The sequence below is a fragment of the Podarcis tiliguerta genome, assembly GCF_965153285.1.
Source record: "Podarcis tiliguerta genome assembly, chromosome: 14".
Classification (NCBI taxonomy): domain Eukaryota; kingdom Metazoa; phylum Chordata; class Lepidosauria; order Squamata; family Lacertidae; genus Podarcis; species Podarcis tiliguerta.
The window spans coordinates 5,270,971-5,292,096 of record NC_139547.1 but is presented as its reverse complement, the minus strand read 5'-3'; the positions used below and the strand labels follow the sequence as shown (position 1 = coordinate 5,292,096).

Genomic DNA, 21,126 nt, shown 5'->3' with positions numbered 1-21,126 from the left:
GCCAGGCCTGGTATGGATCCTCTGTTGCTTGATCCAGACCATTACTTCCATCAAACAGCAATAACAGACAGTGTCTCTCCTGTTTGGGAAGGATTTGGCCATGACTGCCCACCACCCTTTCTTGGCCTCAAGAACCATTTTTTATTTTATTTTATTTGGTATTGTAATTTTATGTTGTGAACCATCCTGAGATCTACAGGTATAGGGCAGTATACAAATTTAACAAATACTACTACTACTACTACTACTAATAATAATAATAATAATAATAACAACAACAACAATGCTAAAAGCAAGCCCCTGTGCATCTGTCACAGGATAACTTGGGGAGAGGGTAGGACCCCATTTCAAACCCAAACGAGGTGAGCTTCAAAAGGTGCTGGAAAAAATGTATGTTTTATGCATAAACAAATTGCAATTTAGCCCGATTCCAGATGACAAAATAACTCATTCAGGAGACAACGGAGACAATTGCCTCAGATGAAGAGGGGTTACAATCAAAGCACATCCCATTCTCTTGGGCACCTTCTCAGGTTGGGCATCCTTGCCTTTTTGCTACTCCAGGATCCCCGTAGGGTTGCCATATGTCCCCTTTTTGCAGGACACATCCTCTTTTTCATGGGTATGTAAAACGAGAGTCGTTATAGCGATCTATAGTTAAAAGTCAAAGTCGGCAAACGTCTCCTCTTTTTTGCTCTTCAAAATATGGCAACCCTAGCACCTCTCTCTGCCTCCTTCCCTCCCTCTCAAAGTGGCCCCTGCTCTCCTTAAACCCTTTGGGTCTCTGTTCAGTAAATAGGCACCTGCCTGTGCATTGATAACAGTTTCCAGAGAGGTGGCAGCTGTTGCTGCAAAAACAAGAAAGGAGTCTTGAGGCACTTTAAAAGGCCAGCAGTTTATAACAGATTTTGGCTATAATCCACTTCTTCAAAGGCCCGGTACTTTCCAAAAAGAACCCCAGAGATAGTTGCATTCCATCGGGGATGCATTTAGGCTCTGGACTTCAAGCCCTCTTCTTGAGACCGGGAATGGGGGATCTATGGGGCGCTCCCCTCACTCCCCTCAGCCCCAGCCAGCATGTCCAGAGGTCAGGAATGATGGAAGTCAGAGCCCAACAACACCTGGAGGGATCCTACAGCTTCCCTAGGTGTCTTGGAGTGGCTGGATACAGAGGAATGGTGGAAGAAACCAGCTGGGGAACCCCTAAGGGAAGAAGGCTCAGAGCACGGGGAGTGGTGGTGGGAAAACAATGAGGGAGAAGAGGGAGAAGACTGAGAAGAGGTGGCGTTGAAAGCTGAAGAGGCAGCAGGGCTTTGTGAACTGGGAGCATCTGTGGCAGAGAGAAGTTCACAATCAGGACTAAATCAGGCGAGTGGGAGGAGGGAGACCCAGAGGCAGAGGTGAGTCCAGCTGGCGAAGAGTCACAGGTGTCTCCCTCTCCTGCTGCAAGAAGCTCCCTTCCCTCCCTAGTCTCTCAGAACCAGAAAAGGCATGAAAAGAGCAGAGAAGAGGTTGGCTTCATGCAGGCACAGCCTTCGATTGCTTGGGGACAGCCCTGGAGAGGAGGGGACTTAGATGGCTGTGCGGAGGCGCCAAGGCGGGGACTTTCTATCTCAACAGCTGATTCATGGAGTAAGCTGTGCTTGTTAGGTTGGACACGCAGACAAGTCTGTGAAGATCATGTTTTTGCTAATAGTTGACTCCAACTTTCAATGGTGCAATTTACTGCCAGCTCGCTCTGTGACACCACTGCTGCTTCAGATAGGAATGTAATTATTTCACTAACTTTTGCATTTAGTAAGACACCCCTGCTGCATTTGGGGGCCCTCTGATACCTGTGCTGGTGAGGGCCCTTGGTGTCTTCCCCAAAACCCTATCCCATGAGTAGGCAAACTAAGGCCCAGGGGCCGGATCCAGCCCAATCGCCTTCTAAATCTGGCCCACAGACAGTCCGTGAATCAGCGTGTTTTTACATGAGTAGAATGTGTCCTTTTATTTAAATGCATCTCTGGGTTATTTGTGGGGCATAGGAATTCATTTTTTCCCCAAAATATAGTCCGGCTCCCCACAAGGTCTGGGGGACAGTGGACCGGCCCCCTGCTGAAAAAGTTTGCTGACCCCTGCCCTGTCCTGATGGCGCCATAGTACTTCATTTCCCTCTGATCTCACGCCATTTACTTTCCCCACCTCCATTCTGCACCCAGGAACAGACCTTCACACATCTGACTGTAGTAGAATTAATAACAAAAACAACAGTAAATTCATTTAATTTTAAGATATCACGAAATCCTGCACATTTGTACTGTTTTCCAAAGTAATGGCACCCTTGCAGTTTGTTGCTGAGGTCTCAACATGTTCAGGAGCCCAAGCTGAGCATCTTTCTCTGTTTTGCATTCTCCTCAAAACCTTGGATCATGAAAAAGGGTTGCCTCGACATTTTTGCCGCAACCTTCTGGCTGCCTAGATTGGAGGCTGCATTGCAATGGAGCCCAATGAAATATGCATGCAGTGTGCTTATTCCAAAGACCTAATAAAAATACTTCTGCTTTATTACATTAAAGACAGGCTGTCAGAGCAGTTCACAATATTGCAGCAGAATGAGAAAGAAAGGGGTGAAAAAAGGGGGATGCGGTAAACGAACTGCATTGCTTCTTAGTTTTATGACGCCAGAATCGGCCACTGTTGAGAATGTGATGCTAAAAATAAAGGCCGTTGATCCTGAAAGCAGCCAACTTTCAATCTGCAGAAATGGCAGTGCCTGCATTGCTTGTTTGGCCCATATTTCAGGGCATTTAGTAGCAAATCGTGTGGCTTCACAATATATTAGGTTAACAAAACTGGAATAAGAAAGTTCCAACTGGCCTGGGAGCCAAATATACACAAAAAAATAAAAAGAGAATCTGAGAGAGAGCCCCGAACTTCCAGATCTAATAAACTGTGTGGGCGAGACTGTATGAGAGCTTGGATATACAAGGCACTTCACACTTCCTTCTGCACAGCAAGGAAGTATTTAAATCCCCCTTAATTCGGGGGCTAAACTGAAAGTGCTTACTGGGGTGGTCCTACCAAGCAGAGTGACATATGCTGAGAGGCAGGGCTGCCTCAAGACATTTTGAGGTGAACCACAAAATTGGGAATCAAAGGCCATCACAGAAGTTGAGGGCTTGTGGTGACTCCACCTGGCCGGGTGCAGAGCCCAGGAGACCCCCCAGAGGGCAGCCCCCACCTAGGGAAGGGGGGGAGAGCGGCAGCACCTCCTATTTGCCAAAAGGCTAGTTGGAGAGGTGGCAACTGAGAGGCTAGCAGATCCAGTCTTCAAGGAGCACAGCTCTTGCTGCTACTACGGCCGTGGCAGCAGACGAAGATCTGCTGCCCCTGTGGATCCTGCCACCTGAGGCAATCACCTCACCTTGCCTCATTGGTGAGCTGGCCCTGCTGGGCGGCAATCGGGGAAGGTTTTTGGTCTCTCAATTCCTATACAACGTCCCTGATTAAAAACCATACCAAAAGGTTTGCTGGACATCTATCACTACACATAACGCCTTACAGAATTCAGACCCTGCTACTTCTCTCCATGACCCGGTTGTCTATACAGTCATACCTCGGGTTACAGACGCTTCAGGTTGCGTTTTTTCGGGTTACGGACCCGCCAAAACCCAGAAGTACTGCAACGGGTTACTTCCGGGTTTTGGGGGTTGTGCATGCGCTAAATCATGCTTTGCGCATGCGCAGAAGCGGCGAATTGCAACCCACACATGGGCAGACGTGCCGCTGCGGGTTGTGAACGCTACAGGTTGCAAACATGCATCCCGCATGAATCATGTTCACAACCCGAGTGTCTACTGTATCTTCAAAGTACTTTCAAAGTACATTTCCCCCCTCAAAGAATTCTGGGTGCTGAAGTTCACCCCTCAGCATAGTTTCAATTCCCAGCAGCCCTTAACAAACTACAGAATTCTTGGGTGGGTGGGTGGGGGAGGTGCTTTGAATGTGCTTTAAATGAATAGTGGACACACAGCCTTATAGTTCAATTATTGCTGTTGCTTTACTGTATGCTATTTTACTATATGTTGGCGGTTTTATTGTTCTAAGTTGATTTTATTTGCATGGGCTCCTTTGGGAGGAAGGGATACAAGAAATAATAATAATAATAATAATAATAATAATAATAATAATAATACAGTTGTACCTCAGCTCCTGAACGCTTGGGAGTTGAACATTCCAGCTCCTGAACAATCAAAAACCGAAAGTGAGTGCTCCAGTTTCCAAATGTTCTTTTCGAAGCCGAACGTCCGACAGGCTTCCATGGCTTCTGATTGGCTTTGGAAGTGAAACATTTCGGAAGTTGACTGGACTTCTGGAACGGATTCTGTTCGACTTCTGAGGTACAACTGTAATAATACAGATGAATTTTTTGAGAACAGTGAATGGATTGTGAAGCAGGCAACAATTCACTCAACGAAGATAAAAGCTGGGGGGTTTTAGGCAGGGGGAAATGTCCTGGGCAATGCCCATCGTAGCTCCATGAACCCTCCCATTAATTAGAAATGGAGACCTAAGCTATAACAGCAAATAAAATGCTCCCCCCCCCCCGAAATGAGTTTTTTTCACATACAAATGGCAGCAATACTTGCCCAGCCAAAATGAAGGTCTCACATTGTAAGGCTTTCATGAATCATCAGAGCAGAAGTTTTGCTGATCATTATTACTGAGCACAGCTCTCCGTAAGTTCTCTTTACTTGAAAGGGCCTTTACATTTTGAGCTCAGCAAAATGGGCCAAATGGTTTCTGTCAAATATTGGTTTAATGTAGAACTTGCCTAGGATTGTCACACCACAGGACAACCCAGGACAACAATAACAACCCAGCACTGACCTCAGAGCATCTTCCCTCTCTGATTCACTGCTGATTCTTTTTGCAAATTAATGTAGCACATCTAATCTAGAGCAGGCCATACACTCAGATGGCACCATAATGGGCTTGTGAATAAATGGGACAATTTATGGAAGACATTCCAAATGAGGTACCTCAGAGCAGGCCTTAAACACAATACATTTTTCAGCAGTAATTGAGGAAATTGGCATAAGGAGCGTTTGTGGCACCTTGTGCCTCTAGCTGTTGTGGAACTGGGCAAGTGGGAAGGGGCCTTATCAGAGGCAAAACACCCACCAACTGACTCAGAGGGGCCTGCCATGGTGCTGCCTGTGCCTGCCCCACAGGCAAGAGAGTTCTTTGCTGCAATCCCCATCCCCAGTGTGGATGTGCTCAAGTGGTACCATTGCATCCTGTGTTTCACACCCAGCCTGGCAAGGACCCCATGGCATAGTACCTGTGCCTTTTTAAATGGAGATGCTTCCAGAGATTGCACTTGCCGCCTTTTGCATGTAAAAGTGGTGCTCTGCCCCTGCCCAAAACTCTGGTGTGTTTCATATGAACATGTGAACCTGCCTCCTGGGGCCCCTTCTGTCCTGAACTACAGGATACCTGGTGGCAAGTCCAGTGGGAGTGCACGATCCCATGACAAATGCTAGTACACAGTCTGGCAGGCCAACAAGACCAAAGTCCAATGTCCAAGTTCCCACCAAAGAGCTCCCTGGAACACCCAAGCTGTGGTCCAACCAACGTGGGAAAGTTGAGCAGACACAGCACCTCTGCTCTGGTGATGGGTGCTACTGCTCTGGTTCCTGTGCACTGACCTCCATGCCCTTGCCAGCCTCCATTGCCCTTGAGTACTTTCTACGCCAGCCTCTCCTTCTCCATCCCCAGCCTGCCCTGGTGTGTCCCAGGCATGGCTAGACCCCTCTCCAGGATCCTCTTCCTCCTCCCCGCTGTTTTGCAATTCATGACACCTCAACTGCATCAGCTGCACTAGCTCCTAGTCTGTTTCCAAGGGTAATTCTGGTTGCCCTTCGTAGTTTGGGAAAGCACTCCTGGAACGGCCATCTCCTCTCATGTGAAATCTGCCCGGCATATTTAGTGTTTCACTCCGTTTTCAAAGGCAGGGTTGGTGTCAACATGCAGGAAGGTTTTCTTTGTGGAACTCCCTGCTCCTAGAGCTATGGGGAGCTCCCCCTCTTTTATCTTTGTTCAACTGGCAATTGAGGGGTTTGGAGTAGATGAGCCTGTCAGTTCAGCCTACACTCGTGTAGGACCCTGGTAGAGACACATGCCCGACTGGCATGTTTTCTCCCTCCTGGTCAACCGTTCGGGAGCTTCAAAAGCTTTCTTCAGCCCGAACATCACAGCAACCGATGCCAACCGACACCGGCACACTTAGGGATTGCAGAGTCTTCACAGCTTGCGTGACAGAACCCTAGCAACTCAGCATTTTGGCTAATCTACTTTATTTACATATAAACACACACAGAGCACTGCAGCATGGCTCCCTCTTTCTCTAGCATCAGGCAAAGAGAGGGGGGAAAAGGACAATAGTCCCACTTCACGGAACACAGTAACACGAACATCCTGTCTCCGTCACTTCCCACTCTGTGGAGTCAAAACATACACTGTCATGTGATAGACAAAAATCCCATGACTGCAATCATCTAGCAGGAATTCTAACAGAGCCTTGGCATCCCTTCCAACTCTGCAATCAATGCACTAAGAAGCAGCAGACTCAAAAGCTTGTTTAAAAAGGGACAGTTTTCACAGAATCGTAGTTCTATGCAAACTGTCCCTTTTTAAACAAGCTTTTGAGTCTGCTGCTTCTTAGTGCATTGATTTCTCGTACTGCTGTTTTTAGTATTAATTTGTGTTGTAATAATTAGACCGCTGTGGCTTTTATGTTGGCTGTTTGCTTGTAAGCTGCTTTGAGCAGCTCCTTTGCTGAGGGGAGAAGTGGGCCATACATGTTTTAAACAGATGCACTATCCTGAGTCAGACCATGAGCCCATCTAGTTCACTGTTGTCTACCCAGAGTGCCAGTGGCTCTCCAGGATTTCAGATAGGGTTCTCTCCCAGCCCTACCTGGAGATGCCCCTGGGGACTGATCCTGGGATCTTCTCCATGTAAAGCAGTTGCTCTGCCATGGAGCTCCAGGCCCTATAACTGGGCAGGGGGCACCAGGTTGATGGGCTATATAGAACTGGTAGAAAGGACTGACAGAATCCGAGACCAGGGAGAAGAGATGGTGGAAGAAGATTGGAAAAATAATAATTTTAAAATCTATTTAGAGAAATATTGTAAAATTAATGAATGTTAGGAAATGTTGGAATGAAATTACATGACTTTAGTAGAAATATTATAAGGAGTTAAGTATAAATAAACTTTAAGGTTTTGATGGTAAGATAAGGTTAAAATAAATTAAGATAACTAAATGATAGAAAGCAGTGAAAGATGGAAAGGATTTGCTGATATAGTTAATAACTGGAATACAAAAAAGGGAGGTGTGAGGACATCGAGGAATTAAGTTAATGAAAGATAAGGGTAAATATTGGATGTGTCTTTAATTGTTTTTGTGTTTATTTGTGTTTTGATGTATTGTGTTTTGTTTTGTTTTTGCTCTCTTTTTATGTAATTTTTTATTTTATTTTTTCTCTTTTCTTTTCTTTTTTTCCTTTTTTGTGCTCTTTTTCTGTAACTTTTAAACTTCTAAGAAATATTATTTAAAAATAAATAAATAACTGGGCAGGGGGTTAATGTTGCCAAAACCTAGGACTGGATGCCCCCTGCTCAGGATGTGGGGATTTGAAGTGCCGGATGTCCATAGTGAACAAGAAGCCCTGGCCCAGGAAGGGTACAATGAGCCAGCATATCTCTGGTCCCTTCTAACTGCAAGGTCTTCCACTCGGTAAAGGGTAAAGGGGACCCCTGACCATTAGGACCAGTCATGGCCAACTCTGGGGTTGCGGCGCTCATCTCGCTTTATTGGCCGAGGGAGCTGGCGTACAGCTTCCAGGTCATGTGGCCAGCATGACTAAGCCGCTTCTGGTGAACAAGAGCAGCACACGGAAACGCCGTTTACCTTCCCACTGGAGCTGTACTTATTTATCTACTTGCACTTTGACGTGCTTTCGAACTTCTAGGTTGGCAGGTGCTGGGACCGAGCAATGGGAGCTCACACCGTCACGGGGATTCGAACCGTCGACCTTCTGATCGGCAAGCCCATGAGGCTCAGTAGTTTAACCCACAGAACCACCCGCGTCCTTTCCACTCAGTAGCTCTACTCAAATCAAAACCACTCTGTCTCAGCCAACCCCATCTCCACAGAAATGAATGACCACTAAAGCAGGAAAGGAGAGGGGAAAGTGGATTCTGACAGACCTGGGACAGAAAGAGGCACGTAACTCACAACAGTTCATGGTCATTCGCTCATTAATTCAACAAATTCACTGTTGCCAAGGCACCAGCAGTGGGCTGGGTTGGGCTATGGAGTGGAATGTTTGCTTTGCGTATTTGCTGCTACAATTGTCCATTGATTTGTTCCACATTAATCGTTCCTAAGCTTACAATGCAAAGAAATGCTGTTGCATCTCTTGGACTCTGGAGAGGAATCACCAGCCTGACTGGCATTTGCAGGGCCCTCTCTGCACAACCCACTCCAGGGCAGGTGAGACAGAAGGCAGAGAGGGAAGTGCTGAGGATGGCACAGGAAACCCCTTTGCAAGAGGGCAGTTGATCCCAAAGATGGGCACCATGGCAGGGACCTTTAGGCTCCTGAGCTCTCAGAAGGGTTTCCCTCCACTTGGCTGCATCCCTCCAGCGGCTTGGCTGAGACCAGCTGGCATTGGGCCCCTCCCTTCTCTGAACTATCTTGAGCAGTGGCCATGAGACCTCTTTCCTCCCTGTCACTTTCTCCTTTTGTGTTGCATTTCTTACATAGTAAACCATTGTTTTAAGACTAGTTATCAAACTCTTTGCCCCCCCCCCAAAAAAAGCTCCGGAACGGCTCTGTAAGCAAGACAGTCCCTGCCCTCAGACTTACAGTTTAAAGAGACATGATATAAAAAGGAAACGAATCAGGTGGGAGAAGGAGATAAGCAAATACATGTACAGCGGTACCTCAGGTTATGTACTTAATTCGTTCCGGAGGTCCGTTCTTAACCTGAAACTGTTCTTAACCTGATGCACCACTTTAGCTAATGGGGCCTCCTGCTGCCGCTGCACCACTGGAGCACGATTTCTGTTCTCATCCTGAGGCAAAGTTCTTAACCTGAGGTACTAATTCTGGGTTAGCGGAGTCTGTAACCTGAAGCGTATGTAACCTGAAGCGTATGTGACCCGAGGTACCACTGTATAAATTCTTAGTTGCAGTTTCTTCTAATGACCAGCTGAGGTAACGGCTGCTGTCTAGGGATGGATGATGGAGGCAGGAGCCTGGCTTCTCACCAGAGCTGGTAGGGGGTTGCCTTGAGTTGCCTTGAGTTCTTTGGAAGGAAACTGGCATATGTATAGAATTATGGTGTGTGAGACAACACCGTCCATTGCCCAGGAGTGTGCATTGGGAAGGGTCCACAGACCCATGACAGAGCAGCTGCATTGCAGGCAGAAGCTCCCAGGTTCAATCCCTGATGGGCCATTTACAGAGAAGGCTAAGAAAGACTCCCTGGAGAACCACTGCCAGTCATAGAGAGTCCTGACCTAGAGAACCAGTGGCCTGGCCTGGGATAATAATGTCCAATGTTCCTCTTGTGGAAGAGGCTTCTTGTCCTCTTCTGCAAGTAAACTCCAAGTTTACTCTCACCTCTTCAGGGGATAGATATGGGCCAATGGACACATCACAAAACTGGAGTCTTTCCCAGCCACACGCTGCCCGGCTTCCTCTCAGACAAATCCCAGCCCATTTCTGGGGGCTGCTTTGTGCTCCTCTGCAGCCCCATTCCCTTTTAAAAAATATATTTTTATTGATTTTTACAAATAATTTCCAAAAATCACATAACATACTTTATTATCTTATACAATGTTTTGGACTTCTATCAACGGCATCTGAAGATTTTTCAGTCTTTATCACTTAATCTGCATTTCATTATTTTCAGTATTACATTTAATACTCCTTCACTAATAATTCTTATCATAGTTTTCTCAGCAATATTTTGCATAAACCTCCTTACAAAACTTCTTGAAATCCTACTAGCATAATTTGTTGATTACAATTGCTATTCAAATAGTTCAAATATTTACTCTGATCCCGCAGGTTTCGAATCCTTCCTGTCATCTTATCCAATTTTGCATAGTCCATTAATTTCATCTGCCATTTTTCTTTCGTCGGTAGTTCTTCTTGTTTCCATTTCTGTGCCAACAATACTCTTGCTGCCATTGTTGCGTATAAAAACAGTTTCTTGTCCTGTCTATTAATATCCTCACTACAATGCCAAGTAGAAAACTATGGAGAGACCTGGTCTTAATAGAGATATTGGATTCCTGTCTCATTACATATGCTAATCATCTGCATACTATCCCTTGCTTTTTCCTGTAGTACTAATTGCAGTCTTTAACATTCATCAACAGGTTTACCATACCCATTGAGTCAATCACCCATCTCCTACTACCCTCCTGAGAAAAAACCCCACCCCACACTCCCACATAAGGGTCTGGTGACTTCTGTTTCAGTGTATCTGAAGAAGTGTGCATACCTACAACAAACTTAGTTGGTCCCTAAGGTGCTACTGGACAATGTTTTTATTTTTTAACATATTTCTAGCAGCTGAATTAGCCACGGCCCAGTCTTTCTGAAAGTCACCCACACTCACCTGTGGGGTCCTTCCAGACCCAGCCTGCACGGCCAGCTGTAAGGAAAGGTGGGAGTTGGAATCCATTCCTGTCAGCCCACCCCTCAACTTCCCCAGCCCTGCTTTACAGGTTCCTTCTTCAGAATCTGGAGTCTCCTGTGCTCAGCCCCAACAGAAAAGAGTAGAGGAAAGTAGCAGGAAAGGCCTGCTCTTCACCTGTGCTCTGATGGACACGTGGAACTCTTGTGTGAGGAGGAGTCTCCTTCCTCTGGAATGTGAAGTTGGAAGGCTTTGCACATATGGAGCTGAGAGAGGGAAAGGGAGCTTTTGCAGGGGTGGGGCTGGTTCTGTCTGGGTATGGAGAGCCTGCACCAGCAAGAGGTTGCTGGGTGAAAGTGGTTCTTCTTGAATAAGTGATACTTAATGTTATGTACTGAAGATCTCACCCTGGGCCAGCAGGGGGATACTGTAGATAGTTATGCAAATGAAGGATCGAAAGTGACGTTCAGTGATTGGATAGTTTGTATGCAAATGAAGGATCGAAAGTGACGTTCAGTGATTGGATAGTTTTAGAAAGTTGCTACAGTTACGTTGTTCTGGAGCTCTATATAAGCAGGCTGACTGAGCTCTTCAGTTCAGTTCTGTTCTGGCCTCAGAATAAACGAGCTGTTTGAAGAATCGCTGTGTCGTCTGATATGTTCACCCACAACTTACCCCTTAACATTAATAAGTGTAATCCTAGCTAAGAATTTCTTTTTTAATTAAAGTGATGAAAAGAATGGCTTTGTTCTGACATTTACGGCTCACAGCTTGCCTTTTTGCTTAATGTGATTAGTTAGTGTTGTGGTGCTTGGTGGCAGATAAAGTCTTGTTAAAGTTATATCAGGATGCAAGTCACATTAATGCTGTAGAAATTAACAGGGATGAACAGAGGAAGTAAGCAGTTCAGGAAAACCAGTTCAAGCTCCAGCAAATGAATAGATGTTTGAATCTGGTTCTGAGACTAGATATCAGTGACACTATGGATTTGGGTTTTCTCTCTCTCTGTATCAGCTTCCAATTTATTTTTTTAAGTTAGCATTTTTGGGTACATTTATGCTAATAGACACATTTTATATGCAGTTTTGCCTACCATAAATATTTCTACAAGCCAATTCCCCAAAGGCAATGCCTTTTTATGTTCCCAAATACATGTACACTTTTATGCATGCTTCCCTTTAAGATACACATTCTTGGTTGGATAATTGCACGGCAAATTCTGCAGGGTAGCTGCCACTTGGCAGAGCACCATTTGGTTGTTTTGGGAAGTGTGGCGGGGGGTGGGGGTTCACGTTAAAATGCACACAAAACCAAATTTCTCCCCCATATTTGAATTGTGGCAAAATTGCCAAACGGAAAGAAAATGGTTAGTGTCACCAGAGGTTCTGTTTCTTGTCCTTCACAGATGATGCAGCAACATGCTTAGTAGAAGGCACTCATAACGGACTTGCATGGCCAATGAAGGCAACTAAAGGGGTTCTCATCCTCTGTCACTGCCCCAAGTGTGTGTGTTTTTTGACCCACTGAATGAGAGATCCAGCATAAGCAACAATGTTCTCTCTTGATGAGCTTCACTGCACCAGCCTTTTTTCCTGGCCACCAGGAATCTTTTCACACTGTCAGCCAGTTCCCCATTCTCTTTGTCCCCTTGTTGAGGAAAAGTGCCTTTAAGAACACAGGAGCCCTATTAGAATGAAGTTGGCAACCAAAATGCTCTCTAGAACATTGGAACAAGACCTGTTAAGTAGCCATATTTCAAAAATAACAACTTGATAGGTTTGCAGGATCTCCTTCCACCCTGTTCCATAGTCCCAGAGGCCTTTCCTGGAAAGAAAGAAGAATAAACCTGACTCACCAAACAAAACTCATCAGAGGGGTGACTACGAGATCACCAGACCCCATTAACACCCACCTGTTAACTTGTGGGTGAACATATCTGACGACACAGCGATTCTTCAAACAGCTCTTGTTTATTCACATGCCAGAACAGAACTGAACTGAAGGATTCAGCCATCCTGCTTATATAGAGCTCCACTAGAACGCAACAGTAACCATTTTCTGTAACTATCCAATCACTAAACGTCACTTTCAATCCCTTATTTGCATATGTGGACCTGAACTATCTACAGTATCCCTCTGCTGGCCCAGGGTGAGAACTTCAGTACCTAACACTACCTGATTGCTTCAGTCGGCAGAACCGGCACTGTTACAGGTGCCACATAAAACCCCTTCCACATTTGTACTCCATCTTTTAATGTGGCAGCTCCTGCACTTTGGAACTCCGTGCTACTGATATCAGGTACCTTCACTGTACCATTTTCAGCGTCTGCTAAAAATATTTTTGTTTAGGCAAGACTACCCAGATATTTAGAAAATTTATGCAAGTTTTAATCTGTTTTTAATTTACTGTTACTTTAACTTTTTGAAAGTCTTTTTTAATAATAATTTTTATTGGTTTCTCCAAATATTTTCCATCATAACATCAATTTTGTCAATAGAATAAACAAACATTTGGCTGTATAAGCCTGGAACTTCCCTCATCCTCAACTAATGGTTTTCCAACTTAATCTCTTGTATACATTTTATTCTTATTAATATTACTATTAAATCATAATATTAAATAAACAATTTGTAAATTACATTTAGTAATAAATGATAATTTAAGCCTACAAAACTTCCTGTAAACCTATTAGCAATGTCAGTTGTTTACAGTTGTCTTTCAGGTACAACATAATTTTTTTCCAGTCTTTCAAGAAATTCTGGTCCTGCTGGTTCCGAATTTTCCCAGTTAATTTTGCCAATTCGGCATAGTCCATTAATTTCATCTGCCACTCTTCTTTCGATGGTATCTCTTCTTGCTTCCATTGTTGGGCTAATAATATTCTCGCTGCGGTTATAGCATATAAAAATAATGTCTTATCCTGCCTGTGTATTTCTCTACCTACAATTCCTAATAGGAAGGCTTCTGGTTTTTTGACAAATTTATATTTCAACATTTTTTTAAGTTCATTATATATCATTTCCCAGAATGCCTTCACTTCCTTACAATCCCACCACATATGATAAAAACTACCATCTTTTTCTTTACATTTCCAACATTGATTATTTGTTTTATACATTTTTGCTAATTTCACTGGTGTTATGCACCATCTATACATCATTTTCATTACATTCTCTTTAAGTAAACTGCATGCTGTAAAGTTTATTCCAGCCTGCCATAATTTCCCCCAGTCTTCTAACTGAATATTATGACCAATATATTTTGCCCAATGTATCATACTATTTGAAAGTCTTACATTGTTTTTTCTTTATCTTGTTTATTGTTTTGTCATTTTTGTAAACCACTTTGAGGTTTTAGTTTCTTGTTTACAATCAAGTGGTGTATAAACTTTATGGAAGAAAACCCCCATAAATTTCTGAAACATCTCTTTGCAGGGCCACAACTGCAGCCAATCCGAAGGACCAGTCACTCCCGCTCTGAAACAAAGTTCCTGCTCTACTCAAATACCATTGAAGAAGGCTGCCTGATCGAATTTAACCAGTTCGATACCCTTGAAAAATGCCGTTTCAATGCCTCTCTTCCTTTGGTGATGATAGTCCACGGATGGTCGGTAATGAACTTCACAGCACTTTTTCTTTCTTTCTTATCCAGGGATGTTGCTCAGTTGAACTTTGATATCTAGATAAATCTGGCCTCATACAGGGTCCCCCCCACTTCATTTTTTCTCAAAGGTTGTTCATTGGCCTGATCTGTGGAGGAGGTGGTAGAGTCCTGGCACAATGTTATGGGCTGTACCATCTAGAGGCTGCAGGTGGGCACTGCCATTTTTCAAACTCCCTACCAGAAAAGACAGGGGAGTGGGAGGGAGGGGGCATAACAAAGGGGCATTCAAACCTACCCTGCACTGGCACAGCCCCTTCTCCCATTTCAGGATTTTACCACCTCCCAGCGGCGGATCATGTCTTCCCAGCACCTGGAGTGGGCATACCTGGGGCACCCTAGGAAGGCGGGGCGTGGAGGGCAATGTGAGGAGGCTGCAGCTAGACAGGCATGCGCCCTTCCAATCAGCCTGATCGTGGGCCTCTTGCATCCTCCTGATGCCCTGCCAGCCCCACGTTGCTTTGCAAGGCTGGAATGTGGGGTCAGACTCACAAACCAGCATGGGGCTGGAAAGGGCAGTGTGGGGAGCAAAATACACCCTGGAACAAAGTGTGTCTGAGGCACTGACCCCCTCACCCTGCCCAGCTACACCTCTGCCACCTCCTTCTGCTCAACCTCAAATTCTTGCTACACCAAGGATGCCTAAAGCAAGTGTTTTGAATGACTCCAGACCATTTGCAGACATGGGTATATTTAGCCTGGAGAGCAGAAGGCTGAGAGAAGATGTAATAGACATCTTCAAATATCTGAAGGGCTGACACATGGAAGATTGAGCAAGCTTTCTTTATGCTGCTCCAAGGGGGCAGGGCCCGAACCATTGGATTCAAATTACAAGAAGGGAGATTCTGACTAAACATTGGGAATAACTCATTAGCGCTCACCCAAAGTTTGTCCTCCGTTGGAAAACTGAAGACGCAGTGGAGACTGCCATAGTTTTAAGAAACATTATTTATTCACATATTTACACCTTCGGTCTGCTTGGAGGAATTCCAGAACTTACAGCATGGCCATTCCAAGAGGGACTTGTTCCCCACAGTAGTGCAGCACTGAAGTGCAAGCCATCTCTCCCAGCCAGCCTTCAGCCAACCTGCCCAAGATGGATCTCTCCCTTTGTTCTTCTTCCCAGCACACCTTGCTAAAGACTGTCATTTCCTGTCACTTTACACCCAATTAACCTAACAACCTTCTTTCTGCCCAGGCCCAGGTTTCCTTTTGGATGGGCCATCAGCACCTTTTGTCAGGTGAGGCCCTTGCTTGGAAAGGTAGCTTAGCCTGTATTTTTCCACCAGCCTGCAGTCTTCCTTTCAGTACTCCAAATAATCGAAATCCTACCATTTATTCATTTCTAGGGTTTGGGGGGGTCCCAGGCTGCCCCCTCAAACCTATAACAATATATTATATTCACTCACCCCAAAAGGATGAGGAGAATCTATTTAGTCATGGTCTTAACCATACACCTTTTAAAAACAACAACAACAACAACATGCTATTACTTTCAGTTGGCCTCACATGCAGAACTATACCCCTCCTTTCCACTGAAATAAGGGTGTGTGAGAGTAAATATAAGCATGTCACCATACAGATGTCAAAAATATAAAACTTCTGTCCTGGGAATTGTTCATGCTACAGCAGATGGGCAAAACTGGAGCCCCAGATCAAGGATGTGACAGGCTGTCTTTGGCCATTAGGAAGCAATCACCCAAGGCGCACCGTTGGGGTTTGCAAGGAGTTGGTGGCCTGGCTGTCAGCTGGCTGTGAGCAATTCTCCAGGCCTGCCCTTGCTTGGGCTTATCAAGGAGGGGGTCTCTTTCCCATGTCCTCCCTCCAAGCTATTAATCAATCACTTGCAGGCACCAAACGAGTTACCAGGCTTTATTGGTTTCTTCTCTGGCACCAGCTACAGAACATCAACCAGCAAGTCTAATACATGGCATGTTCTCTCTCTCCTCAGGCAGGTTAACTCAGAGATTTATAGGGGCTGGGGAATTCTGGCAACCAGCCAGCCCCATCACATGCTCCCACTTTGGGGACTAATTGTTACCACCTGCCTGAGGGGCTCCGCCCAGTGGTACTTGCTCACAGGCTCACTACTTCATGACAGGGCATCATGAATTTTACAGACTTGGTTTTCTCCCATGACTGCAGGTGGATGGAAGGCTAGAAGGCTGGATTTGGAAGCTGGCCGAAGCCCTGAAATCCCAGCTGACACAAACAAACGTGATCATCACTGATTGGCTGGCCCTTGCGCATGCGCACTACCCCATTGCAGTGCAGAACACCCGAGACGTTGGCCAAGAAATTGCTCGATTCCTAGAATGGCTGGAGGTAAGCATACTCAGACAGAGGAGACAGTATGAAGTGTGTGTTTAATGCCTCTTCCCTACCACCCCAGCTCCTCCAACTTACAATTTGTAAATGTGTCTTGTGCCGGCCACTTATAGCTATGGGCTGGTGTAGAGGTGGGGGACCACTGTCCCAGCACCAACCCTGCAGAGCAGACCACTGGCAACAGATCCTCTGCCTTGCTGCTACTGCCTTTGTTGGTCTGGTCTACGCAGGAGGTGGTAAAGTCCTGATGTGATGGTATAGACCAGGCTTCCTTAACCTTGGTCCTCCAGAGACTACAATTCCCATCATTCCTGACCACTGGTCCTGCTAGCTATGGGAGTTGTAGGCCAAAAACATTTGGAGGGCTGAGGTTGAGGAAGCCTGGTATAGACTCTACCATCTTGAGGCAGGAGATGGGCCATGCCATTTTTCAAACTCTCTGCCTGAGAAAAAAATGAGCATGACAGGGAGAAAGAAGAAGAGGAGGAGTTTGGACTTGATATCCCAACTTTCACTCCCCTTAAGGAGTCTCAGAGCAGCTAACAATCTCCTTTCCCTCCCCCCCACAACAACAAACACTCTGTGAGGTGAGTGAGGCTGAGAGACTTCAGAGAAGTGTGACTAGACCAAGGTCACCCAGAAGCTGCATGTGGAGGAACGGAGAAGCGAACCCAGTTCACCAGATTACGAGTCTGCAAGGGAACCACTACACCATGCTGGTTCCTACTTCAGTCCTCACTTGGCTGTGCTAATTTTCTACATGCAGTGAGCTGTACCATCAGGGCAGGGTTGGAGGAAGGCTCTCTTCTCAGGGCTCATCCACACTCCTGCTTGTCCCACCAACTTCCCCTATTTACCACAAAATTGGAGCAGATGTCAACCAGGTTTTCCATGGATTCACATTTGCTCCGATTCCATGGTAAAAAGTGGGTTTCCTTAGCGAAAGCAGTGGGGCAAATGGAAAATAGTTTGGATCCAGGTTTCCTAAGCACAGGACAAGCAGAAGTGTGGACGAGGCCTCAAAGGTTGCACTAGGCCTGGGTTTTCCTACTAATCACCAGCTGCAACCATACGGTCTTCTGAATATAATGCAAAGAGAGCATTAGCCTAGAAGGGGGAGTGATTCTCTCCATTGTGGTGGCAGAATTTAAACAAGGAAGTAAAGTGTATTCAGTGTTGATTAGGGAGAGTGGAGTGCCCTGGGCCAATTTTGACCCCACAGGCATGTATTCATATCAGCTCTCTATAGCCTGTCATTCTGTCAAGTCAGGTGCAGTTGAGGCCTCTTACATTTCGGACAAGGATGCGGCACTTGCAATGTGCCAGTGTCTCAGGGGAAGGTAGAGCACTGCTTGAAGCAAAGGGTGAAATGAACAAGCATGACAATTTTCACGTCTGCAAAGCAATCCCTTTTATTTATCATTTATTTGTTTTTCATTAGTTTCATAAAATTCATATACCACTTGATTGTAAACAAAACAAACCCAACTCAAAGCAGTTTACGAAAAGAATAAACTAATAAAATAATAAGTGACAAAAAACAACTATTTGAAACATTTAACAAAATAATTAAAGTCAACCATAAACTAAAAACAGATTTTAAAACTTATCAACATTCTGCATACCTGGGTCTAAAGAAATACATTTTTAAACACAGTTTTTCTGCCATGGTAATAAGGAACAGAGTTCCTGCATTATTCGAAAAGTAAAACAAACAACTCCCTGTGATTTCTTTCCTACAGTGTGGGATTAAGCCAGCAGCAGCACTTCTAACTTGTGGAATTAATTGACACATGATGTAGTGATGGTGATGACCACTAGCTTATAGAGCTTTTAAGAAGGACAAGTTATATTCCTGGTCCACCAGGAGCCAAAAGGCATGAGAGCTAAATCAAGACTCTACTTAAAGACACTGTCTGCCTCTGAATATCAGCTGTTTGAGAGCAAGAGCTGGAGTGTGTGTGTGTGTGTGTGTGTGTGTGCGCCTGACTTCAAACTCCATTTGTGGGTTTCCCAGGCGGCTCTGGCCACAGTGGGATGTGAGATGCTAGACTACATGGCCCAGCAGACTGATCAATCAGGACTTTTCTTGAGTGCAGCCTCTCTCTGAATCTCACGAGTTCAAATTAATTCTGAATGTGGTCCCAAAACCGTACGAACAGCTTCCTAGACCAGAGTGGGTGCATGATAAGGTAAATTGGGGGAGTTGGGGCAACATTCCGCCTGCAAGGGAGCCAGATGGATTTGGGCCACGGGGTACAATCCAGTTTGACATGCTGACTAGAGCAGACTTGCCAAACTTGGAGCTCTCCACATGGCGTTGAAGTCCAGCAAGTCCCATCAGCCACAGGCAGCAGGACCAATGGGTAAATCAGCAACATCTGGAGGACAGCAGGTTGGGAAGGCTGAATGAGAGTGTCACACGTAGACTGGGGAGACCCAGGTTCAAATCATATTGCAAGTTGCATATTATAAGTCATATTGTGAAAAAGTAAATGCAACTATCTCAGTCAGTAGAGCAGGAGACTCTTAAACTCAAGGTTTGAGCACTGGTCAAAAGATTCCTGCAGTGGACAAGATGGCCCTCGTGGTCCCTTCCAATTCTATGATTCTAAGTGCAATTAACCATCGTCATCATCCCCACTCAGCCATGAAGCACCCTGTGTGACCCTGAGCTAGTCACTCACACCAACCTTCTAGGGCCATTGTGAGGATCAAATAGCCTTGGAGGAACAGCTGAGATTCTAATGGAACAAATAAAAAATACAACTGGGAGGTTCTCCTGGGCAAACCCCATTGAAATGAATGGGAGCAATGCAAGAGCACAACTGTACTGTTCCAATGGGGCTTGCACAAGAGAACTTCCCACCAAGTTGTGCCTCATGCTCATTAGTGGGAGGGACTGAGGTCAGTTGGATTCCCATCTCGGGCACCCAAATGTCTTGCGCCAGCTCCAGGCTGAGCCTGCAACAACAATGCATGCCCCACATTTTGCCTTTACTTCACATGGCTGCCGGGTATCTTCCAGGAATCTGTCCAGTTCTCCAGAGGCAATGCTCACCTGATTGGGTACAGCCTTGGCGCTCACGTCTCTGGCTTTGCCGGCAGCTACATTAGGGGTGCAAGGAAGATTGGCAGAATTACAGGTAAGAAGAAAAATCCCGCAAAGCGTACCTTGGGGGAAGGGCCATTGTAGCTCAGCAGTAGAACAGCTGCTTTGTGTACAGAAGGCCCTGGGTACCATCCCTGACAGCATCTCCAGGCAGGGCTGTGAGAGAACCCTGCCCAGAATCCTGGAGGGCAGCTGCCAGTCCGTGTAGACACAGCTGAGCTAGATAGAACAGTGGTCTGACTCCATATAAGGCAGCTTCCTGTCTTAAACCCCTCAGTCAAAACCGAGGCGGATAACTTTTTCCAGCCTGCATTCTCTTCTGGGGTGAGGGGACATCCCCATACCCCATTCAGTAGAAAAAGTGAGTAATGAATATATAGTTTACTTCTTTACAGTAGGATAATTTCTACACCCACCCCCCCCCCACACACACACCTACCGGTATATGCAAAATCAGTTATCAGCTAATAATATTAATTACCGTATTTTTGCTCTATAGGATGCACCCAAACATAGGACGCACCTTGTTTTAGAGGGGGAGAACGGGGGGGGGGGAATCTCCCCCTCTCTGCTCAGCGCCCCTTCAGTGAAGCGGCAGGAGAAACGGAGCCCCTTCCATTTCTCCTCCCGCTTCACTGAAGGGGCGCTGTGCAGAGAGGGAAAACTGTGCAGCGCCTCTCCAGCAAAGCGAAGCCTGGAGAGCAAGAGGGATCGGTGTACACCCACCCCTCTCGCTCTCCAGGCTTCAGTGAAGGCAACCCGAAGCCTCCAGAGCACAGCGGGAGCTCCTGCTGCACTCTGGAGGCTTCAGGCAGCTATCCCTAAGCCTTCGGAGCACAGCAAGAGTTCCCACTGCGCTCCAGAGGCTTCAGGCGGCTATCCCTGAAGCCTGGAGAGCGAGAGCGGCCGGTGCACACTGACCCCTCTCACTCTCCAGGCTTCAGCAAAAGCAACGCAAAGCCTCCAGAGCGCGGAGGGAGCACTCCCTCTGCACTTCAGAGGCTTCGTGTTGCTATCACTGAAGCCAAGGAGCCTGCATTCACTCCATAGGACCCACACACATTCCCCCTTAATTTTTGGAGGGGGAAAAGTGTGTCCTATAGAGCAAAAAATACGGTTTTCTGCCATAAAAGTAAAGGTAAAGGTACCCCTGCCCGTACGGGCCAGTCTTGACAGACTCTAGGGTTGTGCGCCCATCTCACTCAAAGAGGCCGGGGGCCAGCGCTGTCCAAAGACACTTCCGGGTCACGTGGCCAGCGTGACATCGCTGCTCTGGCGAGCCAGAGCCGCACACGGAAACGCTGTTTACCTTCCCGCTA

General features: G+C 46.0%; 1 protein-coding gene across 1 annotated transcript in view; it reads left to right on the top strand.

Moving 5' to 3' along the window:
- The window catches only part of LIPC (lipase C, hepatic type), a 47,001-nt gene that overhangs the window by 14,620 nt on the left and 11,255 nt on the right, over positions 1–21,126 (top strand). The window contains exons 2-4 of the mRNA XM_083413121.1: positions 14,142–14,317; positions 16,513–16,692; positions 19,724–19,841. Coding sequence (XP_083269247.1) covers positions 14,142–14,317; positions 16,513–16,692; positions 19,724–19,841 — 474 coding nt within the window. The remainder of the gene's footprint in view (positions 1–14,141; positions 14,318–16,512; positions 16,693–19,723; positions 19,842–21,126) is intronic.